This window comes from Macaca fascicularis, chromosome 19 (assembly GCF_037993035.2).
Source record: "Macaca fascicularis isolate 582-1 chromosome 19, T2T-MFA8v1.1".
Classification (NCBI taxonomy): domain Eukaryota; kingdom Metazoa; phylum Chordata; class Mammalia; order Primates; family Cercopithecidae; genus Macaca; species Macaca fascicularis.
In genome coordinates this window covers 46,648,565-46,668,939 of record NC_088393.1, presented here as the reverse complement: position 1 = coordinate 46,668,939, position 20,375 = coordinate 46,648,565, and the positions used below count along the sequence as shown (strand labels likewise).

Sequence of the window (20,375 nt, the reverse complement as noted above, 5' to 3'; positions counted from 1 at the left end):
TATGCTCATGGTGGCCAGGAGTGATGTCTCAGATAAAAAGAGAAGACATAGAGCCAAGGAACCAATGTTGAACAAACGATTTTTTATTTGCCTCTGGAGACTTACTCAATGTCTCTTTCATGCTTGTCAACCCAAATTCATGGTCTTCTCCCAGCAAATACATCATTGCTCAAAACACAGTAGGTTATTTCTGCACTCTAAAAGCTTACCTACTGAAAGGTCTTTAGGGCTTTTCTGTTTTTGCTGAGAGCCCCCAAAGAATAAATCTACTCTTTGACAATGTTGTCCTTGATGTCCAAGTCTCCCAAAGCTGTGTTTCTTCTGTGGTGCTGTCCGTGGTGCTGAGATCTGGTGCTTATGGGCCTGTATTTGCAAGTGAGCGGCCAATAAGGCAGAATTAACAGAGAAATTTTTTGTTTTGTTCTGTTTTGTATTTGATAAATCACACCTCAAAAAATGTATGATGAATGGAGCAGGAATTGAATTTGGATTTTCAGACCACGATTTCTGCAGTGCCCTCTCTCACCCCTCCTCTTCAACATAGTGTTGAAGTCCTGGCCACAGCAATCAGGCAAGAGAAAGAAAGAAAGGGCATCCAAACAGAAAGAGAGGTCAAACAATCCCTGTTTGCAGACCTGATTCCATATCTAGAAAATATCATAGTCACCACCCTAACGATTCTTAAGCTGGTTTCAGGACACAAAATCAATGTGCAAAAATCACTAGAACTCCTATATGCCAACAACAGTGAAGCACAGGGCCAAATTAGGACTGCAGTTTCATTCACGATTGCCATAAAAAGAATAAAATACCTAGAAATACAGCTAACCAGGAGGTGTAAGATTGTTACCCTGAGAATTACAAAACATTGCTTAAAAAACCAGAGATGATCCAAACAAATGGAAAAACATCCTCTGCTCTTAGATAGCAAGAGTCATTATCATTAAAACAGCCATACTGCCCAAAGAAATGTACAGATTCAATGCTATTTCTATTGAACTACCTATGAAATCCTTCATAGAATTAGAAAAAACTATTTTAAAATACACATGGAACCAAGAATGAGTTGAATAACCAAGACAATTCTAAGCAAAAAGAACCAAGCTGGAAACATCACATTACCCAACATCAAACTGTACTACGGGGCCACAGTAACTGGACAGTATGGTGCTGGTACAAAAATAGACACACAGACCAGTGGGACAGAAGAGAGAGCCCAGAAATAAGGTCGCACACCTACAACCATCTGACTTTCGACTAAGCTGACCAAACAAGCAATGTAAAAAGGATTTCCTATTCAAGAAATGGTTCTGAGTAACTGGGTAGTCATATGCAGATGATTGAAACTGAACTTCTTCCTCACATTATATAGAAAAATCAACTCAATATGGGTTAAAGACTTAAATGTAAATGCAAAACTATAAAAACCCTGGAAGACTACATAGGCAATATCATTCTGAATGTAGAAATGGAAAAAAGTTTTATGACAAACATGCCAAAAGCAATCACAAGAAAAGCAAAAATTGACAGTGGATTTATTTAAGCTAAAGAGCTTCTGCACAGCAACAGAAACTACCAACAGAGTCAACAGACAATCTACAGAATGGGAGAAAATATGTGAAAATTTTGTATCTGAAAAAGGTCTTATATCTAGCATCTACAAGGAACTTCAGTAACTTTGCAAGAAAAGACAAACAACTCCATTAAAAAGTGGGCAAAGGGGCTGGGCATGGTGGCTCACACCTGTAATTCCAGCACTTTGGGAGGCTGAGGCAGGCCTATCATGAGGTCAGAAGATAACTGGAGACCAGCCTGCCAAACATGGTGGTCTCAGACACCTAGACCAATGGAACAGAATGGAGACCCCAGAAATAAGGCCATATACCTACAACTATCTGATCTTCAACAAATCTGACCAAACAAGCAATGAAGAAAAGACTCCCTGTTCAAGAAATGATGCTGGGAGAACTGGCTAGCCATATGCAGAATACTGAAACTGAACTCCTTCTTTAAACCATATACAAAAATCAATTCAAGATGGATTAAAGACTTAAATGTAAAATCCAAAACTAGAAACACGCTGGAATGAGAGAACTACAAACACACCTACAGAATGTGAGAAAATATTTCCAAACTATGTATCTGAAGAAGATCTAGTATCTGAGAATCTATAAGAAACTTCAACAACTTTACAAGAAAGAAAAAACAAACCCATAAAAAAGTGGGTAAAGGGCTTAGCACAATGGCTCATGCCTGTAATTCCAGCACGTTGGGCAGCCAAGGCTGGTGGATGGCTTGAGCCCAGGAATTTGAGAACAGGCTGGGTAACATGGCAAAAACCCGTCTCTACTAAAATTAGAAAATATTAGCCTGGCATGGCGACATGAGCCTGTAGTCCCAGCTACTCAGGAGGCTGAGCTGGGAGGATCACCTGAGCCCAGGAGCCAGAGGGTGCAGTGAGCTGAGACGGTGCCACACCACTCCAGCCTGTGTGTCAGAGTGAGACCTGTTTTAAAACAACCACAAAAAAAGATGAGCATAGGACAGGAACAGACACTTTTCAAAAGTGGACATACAGGTGGCCAAAAAGCATATAATAAAAGCTTAACATCACTGAACATTAGAGAAAAAACAAATCAAAACCAAAATGAGATACCATCTCACACCAGTCAGAATGGCTCTTATTAAAAAGTCAGAAAAGGACAGATACTGACAAGGTTATGAAGAAAAGGGAGCACTTACACATTGTTGGTGAAAGTGTAAATTAGTTCACCCATTGTGGAAAGCAGCGTGGTGATTCCTCAAACAGCTAACAACAGAACTACCATTCAACCCAGCAATTCCATCACTGGGTGTATACCCAGAAGAACAGAAATCATTCTGCCATAAAGACATATGCACATGAATGTTCATTGCAAAACTATTCACAATAGCAAAGACATGGAATGAACCCAAATGCTCATCAAGGACAGATTAAATACAGAAAATGTGGTATATGTACACAATGGAATACTATGCAGTCCTACGAAAGAGTGAGATTATGTCTTTTGCATTAACATGGATGGAGCTGGAAGTCATTATTCTCAGCAAACTAATGCAGGAACAAAAAACCAAATACGGTATGTTCTCACTTATAAGAGTGAACTAAATGATGAGACTCATGGACACCAAGAGGAGAACAACACACACGGGGACCTACTTGAGGGTGGAGGGTGAAAGGTACAATAGGAGCAAAAAATAACTATTGAGTACTATGCTTAGTACCCAGATGAAGAAATCATATTTACCACAAAACCCATGACACAACTGTATCTGCATATGTACCACTGAACCTAAAATAAAAGGAAAAATAAATCAAAGAAAAAAACAAATCTCAATTCTGTTCCAAGATGGCCGAATAGGAACAGCTCTGGTCTGTGGCTCCCAGCATGATCAACGCAGAAGACGGTGACTTCCGCATTTACAACTGAGGTACCTGGTTCATCTCATTGGGACTGGTTGGACAGTGGGTGCAGCCCAAAGAGGGTGAACTGAAGCAGGGCAGGGCATCGCCTCACCCGGGAAGCACAAGGGGTCGGGGGATTTCCCTTTCCTAGCAAAGGGAAGCCATGACAGACTGTACCCGGAAAATCGGGAGGCTGCTAACCAAATACTGTGCTTTTCCAATGGTCTTAGTAAACGGTACACCAGGAGATTATATCCTGCGCCTGGCTCCACAGGTCCCATGCCCACAGAGCCTTGCTCACTGCTAGCGCGGCAGTCTGAGGTCGACTTGGGAGGCAGCAGCCTGGCAGGGGGAGGGGTGTCCACCATTCCTGAGGCTTGCATAGGTAAACAAAGTGGCTGGGAAGCTCAAACTGGGCAGAGCCCACCACAGCTCTGTAAGGCCTGCTGCCTCTGTAAACCCCCGCTCTGGGGGCAGGGCATAGCTGAACACCAGGCAGCAGAAATTTCTGCAGACTTAAATGTCCCAGTCTGACAGGTCTGAAGAGAGCATGGTTCTCCCAGCACGGTGTTTGAGCTCTGAGAACCAACAGCCTACTTCCCCAAGTGGGTCCCTGACCCCCTTGTAGCCTAACTGGGAGACAGCTCCCAAAAGGGGCCGACTGACACCTCATACAGGTGCGTATCCCTCTGGGACAAAGCTTCTGGAGGAAGGATCAGGCAGCAATATTTGCGGTTCTGCAATATTTGCTGTTCTGCAGCCTCCACTGGTGATACCCAGGCAAACAGCGTCTGGAGTGGACCTCCAGCAAACTCAAACACACCTGCAGCTGAGGGACCTGAGTGTTAGAAGGAAAACTAACAAACAGAAAGGAATAGCATCAACATCAACAAGAAGGACATCCACACCAAAACCCCATCTGTAGGTCACCAGCATCAAAAATGCTGTAAAACCACAAAGATAGGGAACCAGAGAAGAAAAGCTGAAAACTTGAAAAACCAGAGTGCCTCTTCTCCTCCAAAGGATCGTGGCACCTCACCAGCACCAGAACAAAGCTGGACACAGACTGACTTTGATGAGCTGACAGAAGTAGGCTTCAGAAGGTTGGTAATAACAAACTTCTCCGAGCTAAAGGAGGTTCTTTGAACCCATTGCAAGGAAGCTAAAAATCTTGAAAAAAGATTAGATGAATGGCTAACTAGAATAAACAGTGTAGAGAAGACCTTAAATGACCTGATGGAGCTGAAAACCATGGCATGAGAACTACGTGATGCATGCACAAGCTTCAGTAGCCGATTCAATCAAGTGGAAGAAAGGGTAACAGGGATCGAAGATCAAATTAATGAAATAAAGTGAGAAGTGAAGTTTAGAGAAAAGAGTAAAAACAAACAAACAAAGCCTCCAAGAAATATGGGACAATGTGAAAAGAACAAATCTACATTGGATTGGTGTACCAGAAAGTGATGGGGAGAATGGAACCAAGTTGGAAAACACTCTTCAGGATATTATCCAGGAGAACTTGCCAACCTAGCAAGGCAGGCCAACATTCAAATTCAGGAAATACAGAGAATACCACAAAGATACTCCTCGAGAACAGCAACCCAAGACACATAATTCTCAGATTAGCCAAGGTTGAAATGAAGGAAAAAATGTTCAGGGCAGTTAGAGAGAAAGGTCAGGTTACCCACAGAGAGAAGTCCATCAGACTAACAGCAGGTCTCCTGGCAGAAACCCTACAAGCCAGAAGAGACTGGGGGCCAATATTCAACATTCTTAAAGAAAATAATTTTCAACCAAGAATTTCATATCCAGCCAAACTAAGCTTCATAACTGAAGGAGAAATAAAATTCTTTACAGAGAAGCAAATGCTGAGAGATTTTGTCACCACCAGGCCTGCCTTACAAGAGCTCCTGAAGGAAGCATTAAACATGGAAAGGAACAACTGGTACCAGCCACTACAAAAACATGCCAAATTGTAAAGACCATTGATGCTAGCAAGAAACTGCATCAACTAATGGGTAAAATAATCAGCTAACATCATAATGACAGGATCAAATTCACACATAACAATATTAACCTTAAATGTAAATGGGCTAAATGCCCCAATTAAAAGACACAGACTAGCAAATTGGATAAAGAGTCAAGACCCATCAGTGTGCTGTATTCAGGAGACCCATCTCATGTGCAGAGACACACATAGGCTCAAAATAAAGGGATGGAGGAAGATCTACCAAGCAAATGGAAAGCAAAAAAAAAGCAGGAGTGGCAATCCTAGTCTCTGATAAAACAGACTTTAAACCAACAAAGATCAAAAGAGACAAAGAAGGCCATTACATAATGGTAAAAGGATCAATTCAACAAGAGCTAACTATCCTAAATATATATGCACCCAATACAGGAGCATCCAGATTCATAAAGCAAGTCCTTAGACACCTGCAAAGACACTTAGACTCCCATACAATAATAATGGGAGACTTTAACACCCCACTGTCGATGTTAGACAGCTCACCAAGACAGAAGGTTAACAAGGATATCCAGGATTTGAACTCAGCTCTGGATCAAGTAGACTTAATAGACATCTACAGAACTCTCCACCCCAAATCAACAGAATATACATTCTTCTCAGCACATCGCACTTATTCCAAAATTGACCACATAGTTGGAAGTAAAGCACTCCTAGCAAACGTAAGAGAACAGAAATCACAATAAACTGTCTCTCAGACCACAGTGCAATCAAACTAGAACTCAGGATTAAGAAACTCACTCAAAACAGCTCAACTACATGGAAACTGAACAACCTGCTCCTGAATGACTACTGGGTACATAACAAAATGAAGGCAGAAATAAAGATGTTCTTTGAAACCAAAGAGAACAAAGACACAACATACCAGAATCTCTGGGACACATTTAAAGCAGTATGTAGAGGGAAATTTGTAGCACTAAATGTCCACAAGGGAAAACAGGAAAGATCTAATATTGACACCCTAACATTACAATTAAAAGAACTAGAGACCCAAGAGCAAACACATTCAAAAGCTAGCAGAAGGCAAGAAATAACTAAGATCAGAGCAGAACTGAAGGAGATAGAGACACACACACACAAAAAAAAAACCATCAAAAAAATCAGTGAATCCAGGAGCTAGTTTTTTGAAAAGATCAACAAAATTGATAGACCACTAGCCAGACTAATAAAGAAGAAAAGAGAGAAGAATCAAATAGATGCGATAAAAATGATAAAGAGGATATCACCACTGATCCCACAGAAATACAAACTACCATCAGAGAATACTATAAACACCTCTATGCAAATAAACTAGAAAATCTAGAAGAAATGGATATATTCCTGGACACATACACCCTCCCAAGACTAAACCAGGAAGAATTTGAATCTCTGAATAGACCAATAACAGACTTGGAAATTGAGGCAATAATTAATAGCCTACCAACCAAAACAAAAGTCCAGGATCAGATAGATTCACAGCTGAAGTCTACCAGAGGTACAAGGAGGAACTGATACCATTCCTTCTGAAACTATTCCAATCAATAGAAAAAGAGAGAATCCTCCCTAGCTCGTTTTATGAGGCCAGTATCACCCTGACACCAAAGCCTAGCAGAGACACAACAACAACAACAAAAGAGAATTTTAGAGCAATATCCCTGATGAACATCAATGCAAAAATCCTCAACAAAATACTGGTAAACCGAATCTGGCAGCACACCAAAAATCTTGTCCACCACAATCAAGTCGGCTTCATACAGGGGATGCAAGACTGGTCCGACATATACAAATCAATAAATGTAATCCATCACATAAACAGAACCAGTGACAAAAACCACATGATTATCTCAACAGATGCAGAAAAGGCCTTCGACAGAATTCAACAGCCCTTCATGCTAAAAACTCTCAATAAACTAGGTATTGATGGAACGTATCTCAAAATAATAAGAGCTATTTATAACAAACCTAAAGCCAATATCATACTGAATGGGCAAAAACTGAAAGCATTCCCTTTGAAAACTGACAAAAGATGGGGATGCCCTCTCTCACCACTCCTATTCAACACAGTGTTGGAAGTTCTGGACAGGGCAATCAGGCAGGAGAACGAAATAAATGGTATTCAATTAGGAAAAGAGGAAGTCAAAGTGTCCCCGTTTGCAGATGACATTGTTGTATATTTAGAAAACCCCATTGTCGCAGCCCAAAATCTCCTTAAGTTGATAAGCAACTTCAGCAAAGTCTCAGGATACAAAATCAATGTGCAAAAAATCACAAGCATTCCCAAACACCAATAACAGACAAACAGAGAGCCAAATCGTGAGTGAACTCCCATTCACAATTGCTACAAAGAGAATAAAATACCTAGGAATCCAACTTACAAGGGATGTGAAGAACCTCTTCAAGGAGAACGACCAACCACTGCTCAATGAAATAAAAGAGAATACAAACAAATGGAAGAACATTCCATGCTCATGGATAGGAAGAATCAATATCATGAAAATGGCCCCCCGCCTCCCGGCGCGGGTGGCCGAGGCGTAGCGCTGCGACCCCCATCCCTGCGAACATGGCGCTGCGAGTGGTGCGGAGCATGCGGGACCTGCTCCGCACCCTGCGCGCTGTCCGGTCACCCGCCGCGCCCTGCCCGCTGAGGCCCTGGCAGTTGGGGGCGGGCGCCGTCCGGACACTGCGCACGCGACCCGCTCTGCTCTTGGTGCGTAAATTCACAGAGAAACATGAATGGATAACAACAGAAAATGGTATTGGAACAGTGGGAATCAGCAATTTTGCACAGGAAGCATTGGGAGATGTCGTTTACTGTAGTCTACCTGAAGTTGGGACAAAATTGAACAAACAAGATGAGTTTGGTGCTTTGGAAAGTGTGAAAGCTGCTAGTGAACTCTATTCTCCTTTATCAGGAGAAGTAACTGAAATTAATGAAGCTCTTGCAGAAAATCCAGGACTTGTAAACAAATCTTGTTATGAAGATGGTTGTTTTTTGGTTGCAGGTTGGCTGATCAAGATGACACTGAGTAACCCTTCAGAACTAGATGAACTTATGAGTGAAGAAGCATATGAGAAATACATCAAATCTATTGAGGAGTGAAAATGGAACCCCTAAATAAACTAGTATGAAATACCACAACCCAGCAGATTGTCTTAAATTAGTGGTGGATAGAAGACTTAGAATAGCAACTTATAGCATTACCAATGGGGAAGAAAAAAACTACTGTTAACGCTGCTAATGAAGGAAAATGTCCTTTAACTTTGTAATGATTATAGATTTTAGACTAGGCTCTAGTGTTCAGAATTCATTAAATTATCCATGGTAAAAACTAGTTTTAAAAATTACATAATTCAAAGATAATGTTGTTATTCTTAAGCCTTATATAATATTGTAACTTGCCTGGATTTGGGATGAAATACTTAATGACCTTTCCATTGGAAATAACTGGGAGTGAAGAGGTTTTTGTTGCTTGTACAGTGTTAGATGACACACCACTATCTTGATTTTGCAATACACTGCATTTGCTGGTGCTATTTTTATACGGTGAAGCAACAGCTTTGCAGCAAAATAATAAAATACTTCTTCGTTAATCATGTTTTTTTTGTTTTGATGTTAATATTTCATTTAGTGACTCTGCTAGCATTTGTGAAAGTGCTAACTTTAACTTAGGGAAAGTTACTTTTTTTTTTAAAGGAAATTTAAGCCAGACAATGAAAAGCTCCAAGAAAATGTTTCCTTTAGTCACGAATCTGGTTTTTCTTAAGCCAAGATCACCTTTAACATAATAAAAAATAAATCACCAAAAAAAAAAAAAAAGAAAAGAAAATGGCCATACTGCCCAAGGTAATTTATAGATTCAATGCCATCCCCATCAAGCTACCAATGACTTTCTTCACAGAATTGGAAAAAAATGCTTTAAAGTTCATATGGAACCAAAAAAGAGCCCACATTGCCAAGACAATTGTAAGTAAAAAGAACAAAGCTTGAGGCATCATGCTACCTGACTTCAAAGTACACTACAAGGTTACAGTAACCAAAACAGCATGGTACTCGTACCAAAACAGAGATAGACCAATGGAACACAACACAGCCCTCAGAAATAACACCACACATCTACAACCATCTGATCTTTGACAAACCTGACAAAAACAAGAAATGGGGAAAGGATTCCCTATTTAATAAATGGTGCTGGGAAAACTGGCTAGCCATATGTAGAAAGCTGAAACTGGATCCCTTCCTTACACCTTATACAAAACTTAATTCAAGATGGATTAAAGATTTAAATGTTAAACCATGAAAACCCTGGAAAAAAAAACCTAGGCAATACCATTTAGGATATAGGCATGGGCAAGGACTTCATGACTAAAACACCAAAAGCAATGGCAACAAAAGCCAAGATAGACAAACGGGATCTAATTAAACTGAAGAGCTTCTGCACAGCAAAAGAAACTACCATCAGAGTGGGCAACCTGGCAGGTAAGTGGCCCTTACCTGGCAAAGCCAAGTGGCTTAGTGTGGGACAGAATAGGCAATCTACAGAATGAGAAAATTTTTGCAATCTACCCATCTGACAAAGGGCTAATATCCAGAATCTACAAAGAACTTAAACAAATTTACAAGAAAAAAACAAACAACCCCATCAAAAAGTGGGCAAAGCATATGAACAGACACTTCTCAAAAGAAGACATTTATGCAGCCAACAAACACATGAAAAAATGCTTATCATCACTCGCCATCAGAGAAATGCAAATCAAAACCACAATGAGATACCATCTGACACCAGTTAGAATGGCAATCATTAAAAAGTCAGGAAACAACAGATGCTGGAGAGGATGCGGAGAAATAGGAACGCTTTTACACTGTTGGTGGGACTGTAAACTAGTTCAACCATTGTGGAAGACAGTGTGGCGATTCCTCAAGGATCGAGAACTAGAAATACCATTTGACCCAGTAATCCCATTACTGGGTATATACCCAAAGGATTATAAATCATGCTGCTATAAAGACACATGCATACATATGTTTATTGCAGCACTATTCACAATAGCAAAGACTTGGAACCAAACCAAATGTCCATCAATGATAGACTGAATTAAGAAAATGTGGCACATATACACCATGGAATTCTAGGCAGCCATTAAAAAGGATGAGTTCATGTCCTTTGCAGGGACATGGATGAAGCTGGAAACTGTCATTCTGAGCAAACTATCACAAGGACAGAAAACCAAACACTGCATGTTCTCACTCATAGGTGGGAATTGTACAATGAGAACACTTGGACACAGGGCGGGGAACATCACACATGGGGGCCTGTCTGGGGTGGGGGGGATGGAGAGGGATCGCATTAGAAGAAATACCTAATGTAAATGACAAGTTAATGGGTGCAGCAAACAAACATGGGACATGTATACCTATGTAACAAACCTGCACATTGTGCACATGTACCCCAGAAATTAAAGTATAATAATAATAGTAATAAATCTCACCTTTCTGCCAGAATATGCAGAAGAAACAGTGTCTCTGAAACTTTGATTTGCATGGACATCAACAGAGGGTGTAGCTAGAGCCCAAGTGTGTGACAGTCAGATGAAAGTGGCCCTTACCTGGCAAAGCCAAGTGGCTTAGTGTGGGGCAGGTTCATTCAAGAACTTTCTCTACTTCTCTCCCCAGATCCTCCTCAGGATCAAGGTCAGTGCTGTCCCAGAACGTTTAAAGGCAGGGAGAAGAATTACCTTATAGGGCGCTAACATGTTTTCCCAAAATCTCCAACTTTTTTTTCTTGTTTAGCCATTGTACAAAATTGGGGAAATGTACAACTTCTGGGTAGATTCTGCATAGTGGAGAAAAGGCTTGAGAGGCACAAAGGCTAGGCTTTACAATCACTACCCCTCACTCCATCATCCTTATCTATGCATTTCCCTGGTAACCCCATCCACAGCCTGATACCTTCCCCACTGTCATTTCTGCTGCATTACAAACACAGACTTGCAAATAGCTATGATTGTGACTGAATTTCTTCATGACACCTGACCCTTTCTCATGCTGCAAGGAAAGCTTGCTGGGAGGAGCCTGGAATCTGGAATGAAGCCAGAGGGCAAGGCTTAAAGGGGTCATTTAAGTGCTGCAACTCAGAGATTCACTCAGAAGACTGGACACAATTCCAAAGGTCGCCCAGAGGGAGAGAACAATGTCATTTCTAACTGTGAGTTGAAAAGGCACAGCCTTCAATAATCTCACATCACACAAACCAAGAAAGAAATGGGGTATTTTATGAGATGAAAATATGAGCATTCCTACTGTGAATGCTTTACTGAGAGTTCTGGGTGTGTGGAAGAGAAACACTGAGGCTAGGTATCTGAGATGCTTGTACCATGTGGGGTGTGGATCCTGGACCAATGTAACCCTGTGTGAGCATGAGGTGGTGTCTGATGAGAGTGAACTCTGCTGAGATGATATGACTTTAGGTGGGAGGTGGATGGCCCACCAGGTCAAGCAGGTGTGTGTATCAGTGTAAGGGGTGATTGTGCTTTGTCTTCCTCTTTGTGATATGAGTGTGTGTTTGTGCACAGCCAGACCAGTGCATGAGCATCTTTATGCATACAGTGAACAGGTGTGTGTGACTCAGTGAGTGGCATGGCTCTGTGTGACTGTGGATGTGTGTGCTGGGATGTGACTGGGTATTGAAGGGAAAACATACGTGTGGCCTTCTGTGCATGTGAAGGTTCCTCCCCACACAGCAGCATCTCTGATGAAGGAACTGTGTGTCTTTTCATGTGTGGCAATGTGAATCCCAGATGGCTTAACTGGTGGGGATCTTGGAGATTGTGAGTTACCAAGGACTTGTTTCAGATCACTTGTGAGAGTGGAATGTATGGTCAGTAGATGTCTCTTCCCAGTAAGAGTGGGGAAGAGGAATGCAGACTATGGGGGTGATGGTTCCTCAGGTGGGGTCTGCACAGAGTGACCACTGGCTCTTGCCTCCCAGGCTCAGCTTCCCTGTCTCCAGCCTATCCTGTACTTTTCATTGTGAGACAGGAGGTTTGCTAGAGAAGGACATCAGAGGCCATGGTTTCAGAGACTGAATCACGTAAAATACCCACTGTAAGCTCTGTCTCAACTGAGTCTAAACTTGTTCCTCCACCCATGAAGGAACAGTTTAGTCTCAGTTCAGACAGAGCTCACAGTGGATATTAATCAACAAAGCAGCCGGGTTCACTGGCTCATGGCCATCATCCCACCAATTTCAGAGACAAAGATGAGAGGATAACTTGAGGCCAGAAGTTTGAGACTGGTCTGGGTATCATAGTGAGACCCTTTCTTTAAAAAACTTTAAATATCAGACTGTCAGAGTGGCAGGCACCTTTCGCCCCAGCTACACAAGAGGGGGCAGATGTGTGAGGATCACTGCAGCCCAGGAGTTCGACGTTTCATTGAGCTATTATCGCACCACTGCATGTCAGCCTGGGCAACAGAGCAAGACCCTATCTCAAAAATACAGAAAAATCATCAACCACTTGTAGTCGTGGTAGAAATCAATCGTTCCCTCCAGTTATGTCTCTGACCCACAGGCTTCTTTTGTGCAAGTACTGGGGCTGTGCTCTCAGTAATGTGTGCCCCTTCTTGGAAGGACGTCCATTGCCCTTGATCGTGATGCATGTGCCTCCCACACACAGGGGTTTCCTGTTCTTTCATCATTTCTCTCTCTTTCAACAAGTGTTGTTTCTCTCACTGGAGTGAATTTCTAAATTCTTACATCCTCAAGTCTTGTTTTCATTTTCAGAGTTGAAAATGAAGGCAGGTCAGTGTCTCAGGAGGACTCCCCGGTTCTGTTAGGTCACCACTAACAGGCCCTACCCATGCCAGGGATTAGGGGAAAAGGTTTACATATATTAACTGCTCTATTATAAAGAATTTCTTACAAAGTAGGAATTCGTGATAATCCTCTTTGTTTTAGGGAAACTGAGGAAGTCAAGTAACCGATCTAAGATTGCACGGCTAGTAAAAGGCAGAATGAGGACCGGAATCCAGGCATCTTGGCTCCTGAACCCTTGCTCTTACCTATGGGTCCACCATATCTTCAGGAACACGGGGTCTGATGTGGTAGGGTGAAAGGGGAGAGTCCACAGAGTCTTCCCTGTGATCTCTAACCTCCTGCACTATGGGAATATGTTACAGGAGGGGAGACTGCGCCTGACCCTGCACCTCTCACTTACTCTCAATACTCTGGCAGGTGCCATACAAACTGCCTGTGTCTTTGTCTGTTGGTTCCTGCGTGATAATCAAAGGGACACCGATCGACTCTTCTGTGTGAGTACTCCATGGTCCAATGGAGAGGGTGGAGGAGAAAGGAGTATATTTGCTAACAGTTCGACCTTATGTGTGGGTGATGTGGAAATGTCCAGTTGGCAGGATGGAGGCCCCATGCAGGTGCAGGTCCTGGAGACCCTCCAGCATCAGGCATGAAATCTGCAGCAACTACCTGTGGGCCAGTCACGGGGTCTAGCGGAGGAGGACACTCAGTGGGTTGGGGCTGTGGCTCTTCATCAAGGGGCATAGAATTTTCAGGGAATGAACAAGTCATAGGCCCAGGTCAGTGGCTGTGACTCAGTTTTCATCTGGGGATGAGGAGCACAGCATCTCCCTGCTGGGGGCACGAGGAGCTTAAGCATCCCCACAGGGATCAGGCCTGCAGTATCATCGGGGAGACTTTTTCCTTGGGTAAAGGGGGGAAGGGATTTGTGTGTGTGTCAAGTGTGTGTCTGCACAATGAAGGAACCTGTCCAACATGCTGTGTGCTTTGCCCTCAGCAATGAACCACAGCTGCAGGTGGATTTCTACACTGAGATGAATGAGGAGTCAGAAATTGCCTTCCATTTGCGAGTGCACTTAGGCCGTCGTGTGGTCATGAACAGTCGTGAGTTTGGGATATGGATGTTGGAGGAGAATTTACACTATGTGCCCTTTGAGGATGGCAAACCATTTGACCTGCGCATCTATGTGTGTCGCAATGAGTATGAGGTGAGCACCCCTGGAGCTCCTAGCACCCAGGCTCTTTGGGATCCCAGAGCAAGAGGCAGCTCTCATTGACCTGGCCTCACCAGTCCCTCAGGGCCCATCTCCCATAACTACCCCTGCCCCAGGTTTTCATCACAGAGCACCCTCTGCTTGCACTGCCGTCCTCAGCTCTTTCCCAAATCTGACCAAGGTCAAGGTCGGCTCACCTTCCATTTCCCCAATAGTGGAGAATCTCCTCTGTCTTTTCACATAGTGCTCATTTCTACGTATGCCAGTATTTAAATTTTCATGTAGCTGAATGAATACAATATACTTAAGAAAAAAGTTTTTTCTATCAATCATACTTAAGAAAAAAGCTTTTTCTATCAATCATACTTAAGAAAAAAGTTTTTTCTATCAATCAAAACTTACGTCTTCGTCTCACTTTTGGGCCCCAATTCTACTCATACGAATAACATTACCAGTGCTCTGCTCTCCTTCAGAGAGAATTTTTTTTTTTTTTTTTTTTTTTTGAGACAGAGACTTACTTTGTCATCCAGGTTGGAGGGCAGTGACATGATCTCAGCTCACTGCAACTTCCACCTCCCGGATTCAAGTGAGTCTCTTGCCTTAGCCTCCCAAGTACCTGGGATTACAGGTGCATGCCACCACATCTGGCTAATTTTTTTTATTTTTGGCAGAGACAGGGTTTCACCATGTTGGCCAGGCTGGTTTTGAACTCCCAGTCTCAAGTTATCAGCCCAACTCAGCCTCCCAATATAGTGGGATTACAGGCATATGCCACCGAGCCAACCCCTTCAGAGGAAATCTTTGCCTATGGAAGCATATAGATATGTCTATGATTTCATTTGTGTTTAAGCAAATCCTGGTATAAGTTGCTCTACACATTACACTTTAGGAACTAAGTTGGTTTTTTACCAAAGAATATATCTTGAAGACATTCTCAATCCATGGTGCTGCTTCAATTGTTCAGTTGGGCATTGAAGTTGTTCCCAGTATTTTGCTCTCACAAATGATGCTGTATCAGGCTTTCAAATAAATCCTTTTGTCATTACCAACCTCCCAATACTTATATTGGGACATAATTACAAAAAAATGAAAAAATTGGTTGAAAAATATGTGCATGTTAAATTTGAAAAACTAATACTAATAAGGTGACTTTCTCTATAGTCTCAATATAAGGAATATATCCATACTCTCTTGCTTTCTCTAATGAGTAGGCCAAAAGATTCCCATCTCATTCAGATTCATGTGAGGGATCTTTTCCTATGCTTAGAAGTTGTTGAAGATAATATCTTATGTTATACAAGACCTGTCTTCCTTTAACTCTCTAAGAACCCTGGGCTTCATTCTTTGCCACTAACACCTCAGATGTAGGCTACTCCAAAGAGGAACTGTGCCATCAATAATGAAAGGCAGTCACAATTCGTGGAACTGAAAAGTATGCATTTCAATGAACATGGTCTAGCACTAACCCTGTGGCAGGTCCTGTGTGAGATGCAGGGTCTCAGGTTCCTGAAACACAGTCCCTGGTAATGGGGTCATCCAGTTTAAAAGGGAGGCTGAGTAACAGGGACTGTGTGACACAGAGTGTAGAACGTCACAAGAGGAATGAGAGGAAACTAGAAATAAAGTCAGCAACTGTCTCAAATAGGTACAAAACATCATCTGTAAACAGAAGTGTATCTACAACATTCACTTGTATAACCAGGAGTTTTCTTGGAGAATGTTATTGGTACTAGGGCAGAGTAGAGAGGAGGCTGAAAACTTGTCTTTCTGATGCATTTTTCCTCTTAAAGGTAAAGGTAAATGGTGAATACATTTACGCCTTTGTCCATCGAATCCCACCATCATATGTGAAGATGATTCAAGTATGCAGAGATGTCTCCCTGGACTCAGTGCTTGTCAGCAATGGATGGAGATGATTACACTCTTCATTGTTGAGGAAACCCTCTTTCTACCTGACCATGGGATTCCTGGAGCCTGCAAACAGAATTATCCCTCCTCAACCCTTTCCCCTACACTTGGTCATTAAAACAGCACGAAACCGCACATGATTTGGTTCTTGCTTTAAGAGGGGGAAAGAGGATGTGATCATCCCCAAAAGGGGCCAGGGCATTCTATGGGAGGCATCAGGAAATCAAAGGGGATAAACCTTCCTGTGACAAAGGGAGTGAGTGACAAGGTCCCTGGAATGTCTGATAAGACATTAGAAACAGCATCCTTCTATAGTACGTAGTTGACGTCAGACAGTCTGAACCAAAATACTTACCCAATCTCAGATGACTCACGGCACTTAAATGTTAGACAGCTGTTTACAGCCAGGCAGGTGTACCTAGTAGCTTTGGGAAAAACCTATAACTTGAGGAAAATGATGTGGAATTTCTTAACTTTTCCCATTGTTCTCAGGATGCTTATTGTGTATGAACACTATGCCTGGCTTTGTGCGGGCTGCTGTGAAAGAAGTGAAGAAAAAGATGACAAGTTTTGCATGTAAAGTTTTCAATCCAAGTAATAGAGAATCACGGGAGCCCAGTGATTCCCCTTAAATAATCCCAATTATTCTTATTTGCAAATATTTGAAAAGTTTTTCATTTTATGTGGGGAGAATCCAGGGGTTTCTCTTTGGAAATAAATGGTCATGGTTTTAGATCAGAGAACACGAAGATTATTATTGGAATAGACACAATTCATGTACATGGACACAGTGAGCAGACTCTGCTTTGCTGCTATTCCTGTGATAAACTGCAGCATAGAAAACCGCCCAACACATATTGGTTAGAAGCAATCATTTATTTTGATCTCTCCCAGCTTTACAGGTTTACTGAACTCATGTGAGTGGTCGATCATGTGATGGGAGTCACATTTTCTGAGGGATCTTTTAGGCTGGGATTTCAAGGGATGCTTTACTCATGCCCAATTCAACACTAGGGCTGAGTGAACACCTGGAAACTGGCTGATTATTTCCTTCACTACCTCACCTTCCCATTCATGCCTTTAATTTCCTCAAATAGACTCTCACAGTTCTTAGACTTAATGAATGGTGATTGGCTTTCACCAAAGAAAGTCTTCCAAAAGGCTCATGGAGAAGATGCACAGCATCACAGACCTACCTTTGAATGGCAGACAGTGTCACTTCTATGACTTTACATTGATCAAGGTGAGTCACACAGACAGCCCTAATCAAAAGGAGAGGACTCCACAAGCTGTAGTTATTGTGACTGTAGTCATGAGGGGCCATCCTTGGCAACTAGTTCCCCTCAGAACTACTTCCCATATACCAAAAACACACCCTGTGAGGAATCTCTGAAGGCGTACAATTATAGGAACAGGCTCAGAGTAAAGTGCAGTGTCTTATCTAATCAGAATATGGTGTCTGTGATGTGACTACAACTTATCACATGCAATCTCTCTCAACCTGTGCATCAAAGGAACACATTATCTGCTTTATACAAATCAAGCAAAGAAGACTGAAAGAGACAAGAAAAAGGCAATGAATACACCTATTTTAGAGGGGCAAAATAAAATAGACAGCAGTCCCTAATCCATATCATTGGTGAAACCAACCAGACACCTATTTTCATTTTCTCTGGGAATGTTTCTCTGTAGCACTTACCCTCAGCCTCCATTCTCAGCTTCTTGGAGTTCCTACCAAGATGGCAGAATGACAGCCCTTTTGCTATGCCTGGCTAATTTTGTATTTTTAGTAGAGATGGGGTTTCACCATGTTGGTCAGGCTGGTCTTGAACTCCTGACCTCAAGTGATCTGCCTGCCTCGGCCTCCTGAAGTGCTGGGATTACTGGCGTCAGTCACCATGCCTGTCCTCTAAACTTGTGTTATGGAGACTCATTTTCATGGTTAAAATGTCTTGAATTGACTGTGCCTGTTGGGAGGTGGGATGGAGGAAGCTACTTATGGAAAATGAATAAGAAAGGGAAGCACACCAGAAGCAAGAAAGTGTTACCAATTTTTACGTCAAAGACTCCATGAAAAAGAGAAAGTACAAGTAGCCTGTTTTCGTAGCTGACCATTGGACTGCAGACTGCACCTGCGGCTACCAGGTTCTTCTGGATAGTCCCAGTTTTCAATTTTGGCCTGATATTCAAGAACACAGTGCTACCGGTCAGACCTCTGTCCAGGTTTAAGTTTCAGAAAATAAGGTCTTTGTGCAGCGGGAGGCCTGGTTAGGTTTATGATTCTGCCCTGGGGCATCTGCCACTTCTGACCTGGAGGTAACCTTGGCATCTATTTACCTCCACACTTGAACAGCCAAGGATGAGCTGAGCACAATGGCTCACATCTGTAACTCCAGCACTTTGGGAGGCCAAGGCAGGAGGATCACTTGAGGCCAGGAGTTAAAGACCAGCCTGGGCAATATAGTGAGACCTTCCTTGTCTCTGTAAAAATAAACAAACAAACAAACAAAACCAAGGATGGGTGAGTGGCAGGGAGCAGATCAACCTGGGAAACCATTAATCTGAGAGCTGGAAGGAACCTTAGACCAGTCCCCCATTAACAGATGAGACTCTGCCCTGGAATTACAGCTTTTCTAGAGATTTGAAAATAATCAATCCTAAAACCCCCAAGCATACTGCTACTGTTTGCTACTTAATAATATTTTCTATTCCGGGTGCGGTGGCTCACGCCTGTAATCCCAGCAGTTTGGGAGCTTGAGGCGAGTGTACCACCTGAGTTCAGGAGTTCAAGACCAGCCTAGCCAACATGGTGAAACCCCATCTCTACTAAAAATACAAAAAATTAGCTGGCCATGGTGGTGCGTGCCTGTAATATCAGCTGCTTGGGAGGCTGAGGTAGGAGAATCCTTTGAACTTGGGAGGCAGAGGTTGCAGTGAGCCAAGATTGCACCATTGCACTCCAGCCTGAGCTACAAGAGTCAAATTCTGTCTCAAAAATAATAATGATAATAATGTTTTCTATAAGCAAGGGGTTACTTTGTACTGTGAACTGGTGTGAAGGGATCCACCATGCGTCAGCTTTTGGATTGATGACAGTTATTTCCAGATCGTGGAGGTGGGAATGCTTGTTGATCATCTTCTTTGTTCTTTGTTATATTGATTGATTTTTTTTAAAAACTAGCATTTTTATAACAATAAATTCATAATAATAAGTAATTAAAATAAAGTAAAATAATCTAAAAAGGCCAGGCGTGGTGGCTCACGCCTGTAACCCCAGCACTGTGGGAGGCTGAGGTGGGTGGATCACCTGAGGTCAGGAGTTCGAGACCAGCCTGGCCAACATGGTGAAACTCCATCTCTACTAAAAATACAAAAATTAGCTGGGCATGGTGGCACGTGTCTGTAATCCCAGCTACTCGGGAGGTTGAAGCAGGAGAATCGCTTGAACCCAAAAGAAGGTGCTTGCAGTGAGCTGAGATCATGCCATTGCACTCTAGCCTGGGTGACAAGAGCTAAACTCCATCTCAAAATAAAACAAAAAGAAATCTAAATATAATTGAGTTGAATATTTGAACTTTTTATTGACATTTCAAATTAGATTCTAATTCAATTTAAAAGAGCAGCATCTCACAGAAGCAGATGTACTTAATTATGTTAACTCTGTGGTTTCATTTAAGTGATTTGTTTTGTGAAGGGACATAAATCCAACCAGATTTTAACAGTGTATAAATATGTATGTATTAATTTAATTACAATGGCAATACTCTCAACTTCCCATTTGAATAAAGGAGGGCATCCAATCTCTATTCTGGGGCACCATGCACTATAGGTGTGTGGAAATACCGATGCCCTCAGCTGTGGGGCAGGCTCAGTGGGACCTGGAGTGCTGGAGACCCTGGGCCATTCACCTCTGGCCACAAAAGCCACTGTCTATTTACCCCCAACTGCTATAGAAATATTATTTTCAGTGGTTGTCATGATGCAAAAGAAAAGAA

The 20,375-nt window shown here is 42.3% G+C and overlaps 2 protein-coding genes and 1 pseudogene across 5 annotated transcripts in view; 2 read left to right on the top strand and 1 right to left on the bottom strand.

Moving 5' to 3' along the window:
- The window catches only part of LOC107128627 (small ribosomal subunit protein uS14-like), a 108,512-nt gene that overhangs the window by 73,927 nt on the left and 14,210 nt on the right, over positions 1-20,375 (bottom strand). The gene's annotated exons all lie outside the window — the stretch shown is intronic.
- LOC102116601 (glycine cleavage system H protein, mitochondrial pseudogene) lies at positions 7,979-9,038 on the top strand (annotated as a pseudogene).
- On the top strand, positions 11,591-16,515 carry LOC102141184 (galectin-16). Of its 4 annotated transcripts, XM_065534321.1 has the most exons (5): positions 11,591-11,650; positions 13,403-13,538; positions 13,679-13,755; positions 14,256-14,466; positions 16,263-16,515. In XM_065534321.1, exons 2-5 carry the CDS (start codon positions 13,509-13,511, stop codon positions 16,386-16,388), a joined length of 444 nt encoding a protein of 147 aa, XP_065390393.1. In that variant the 5' UTR covers positions 11,591-11,650; positions 13,403-13,508; the 3' UTR covers positions 16,389-16,515. The 4 variants fall into 4 exon arrangements, with proteins under 4 accessions (XP_065390393.1, XP_045237178.1, XP_073879595.1 ...); XM_045381243.2 differs by lacking the exon at positions 13,403-13,538; XM_074023494.1 differs by lacking the exon at positions 13,403-13,538 and having other exon boundaries at positions 13,624-13,755.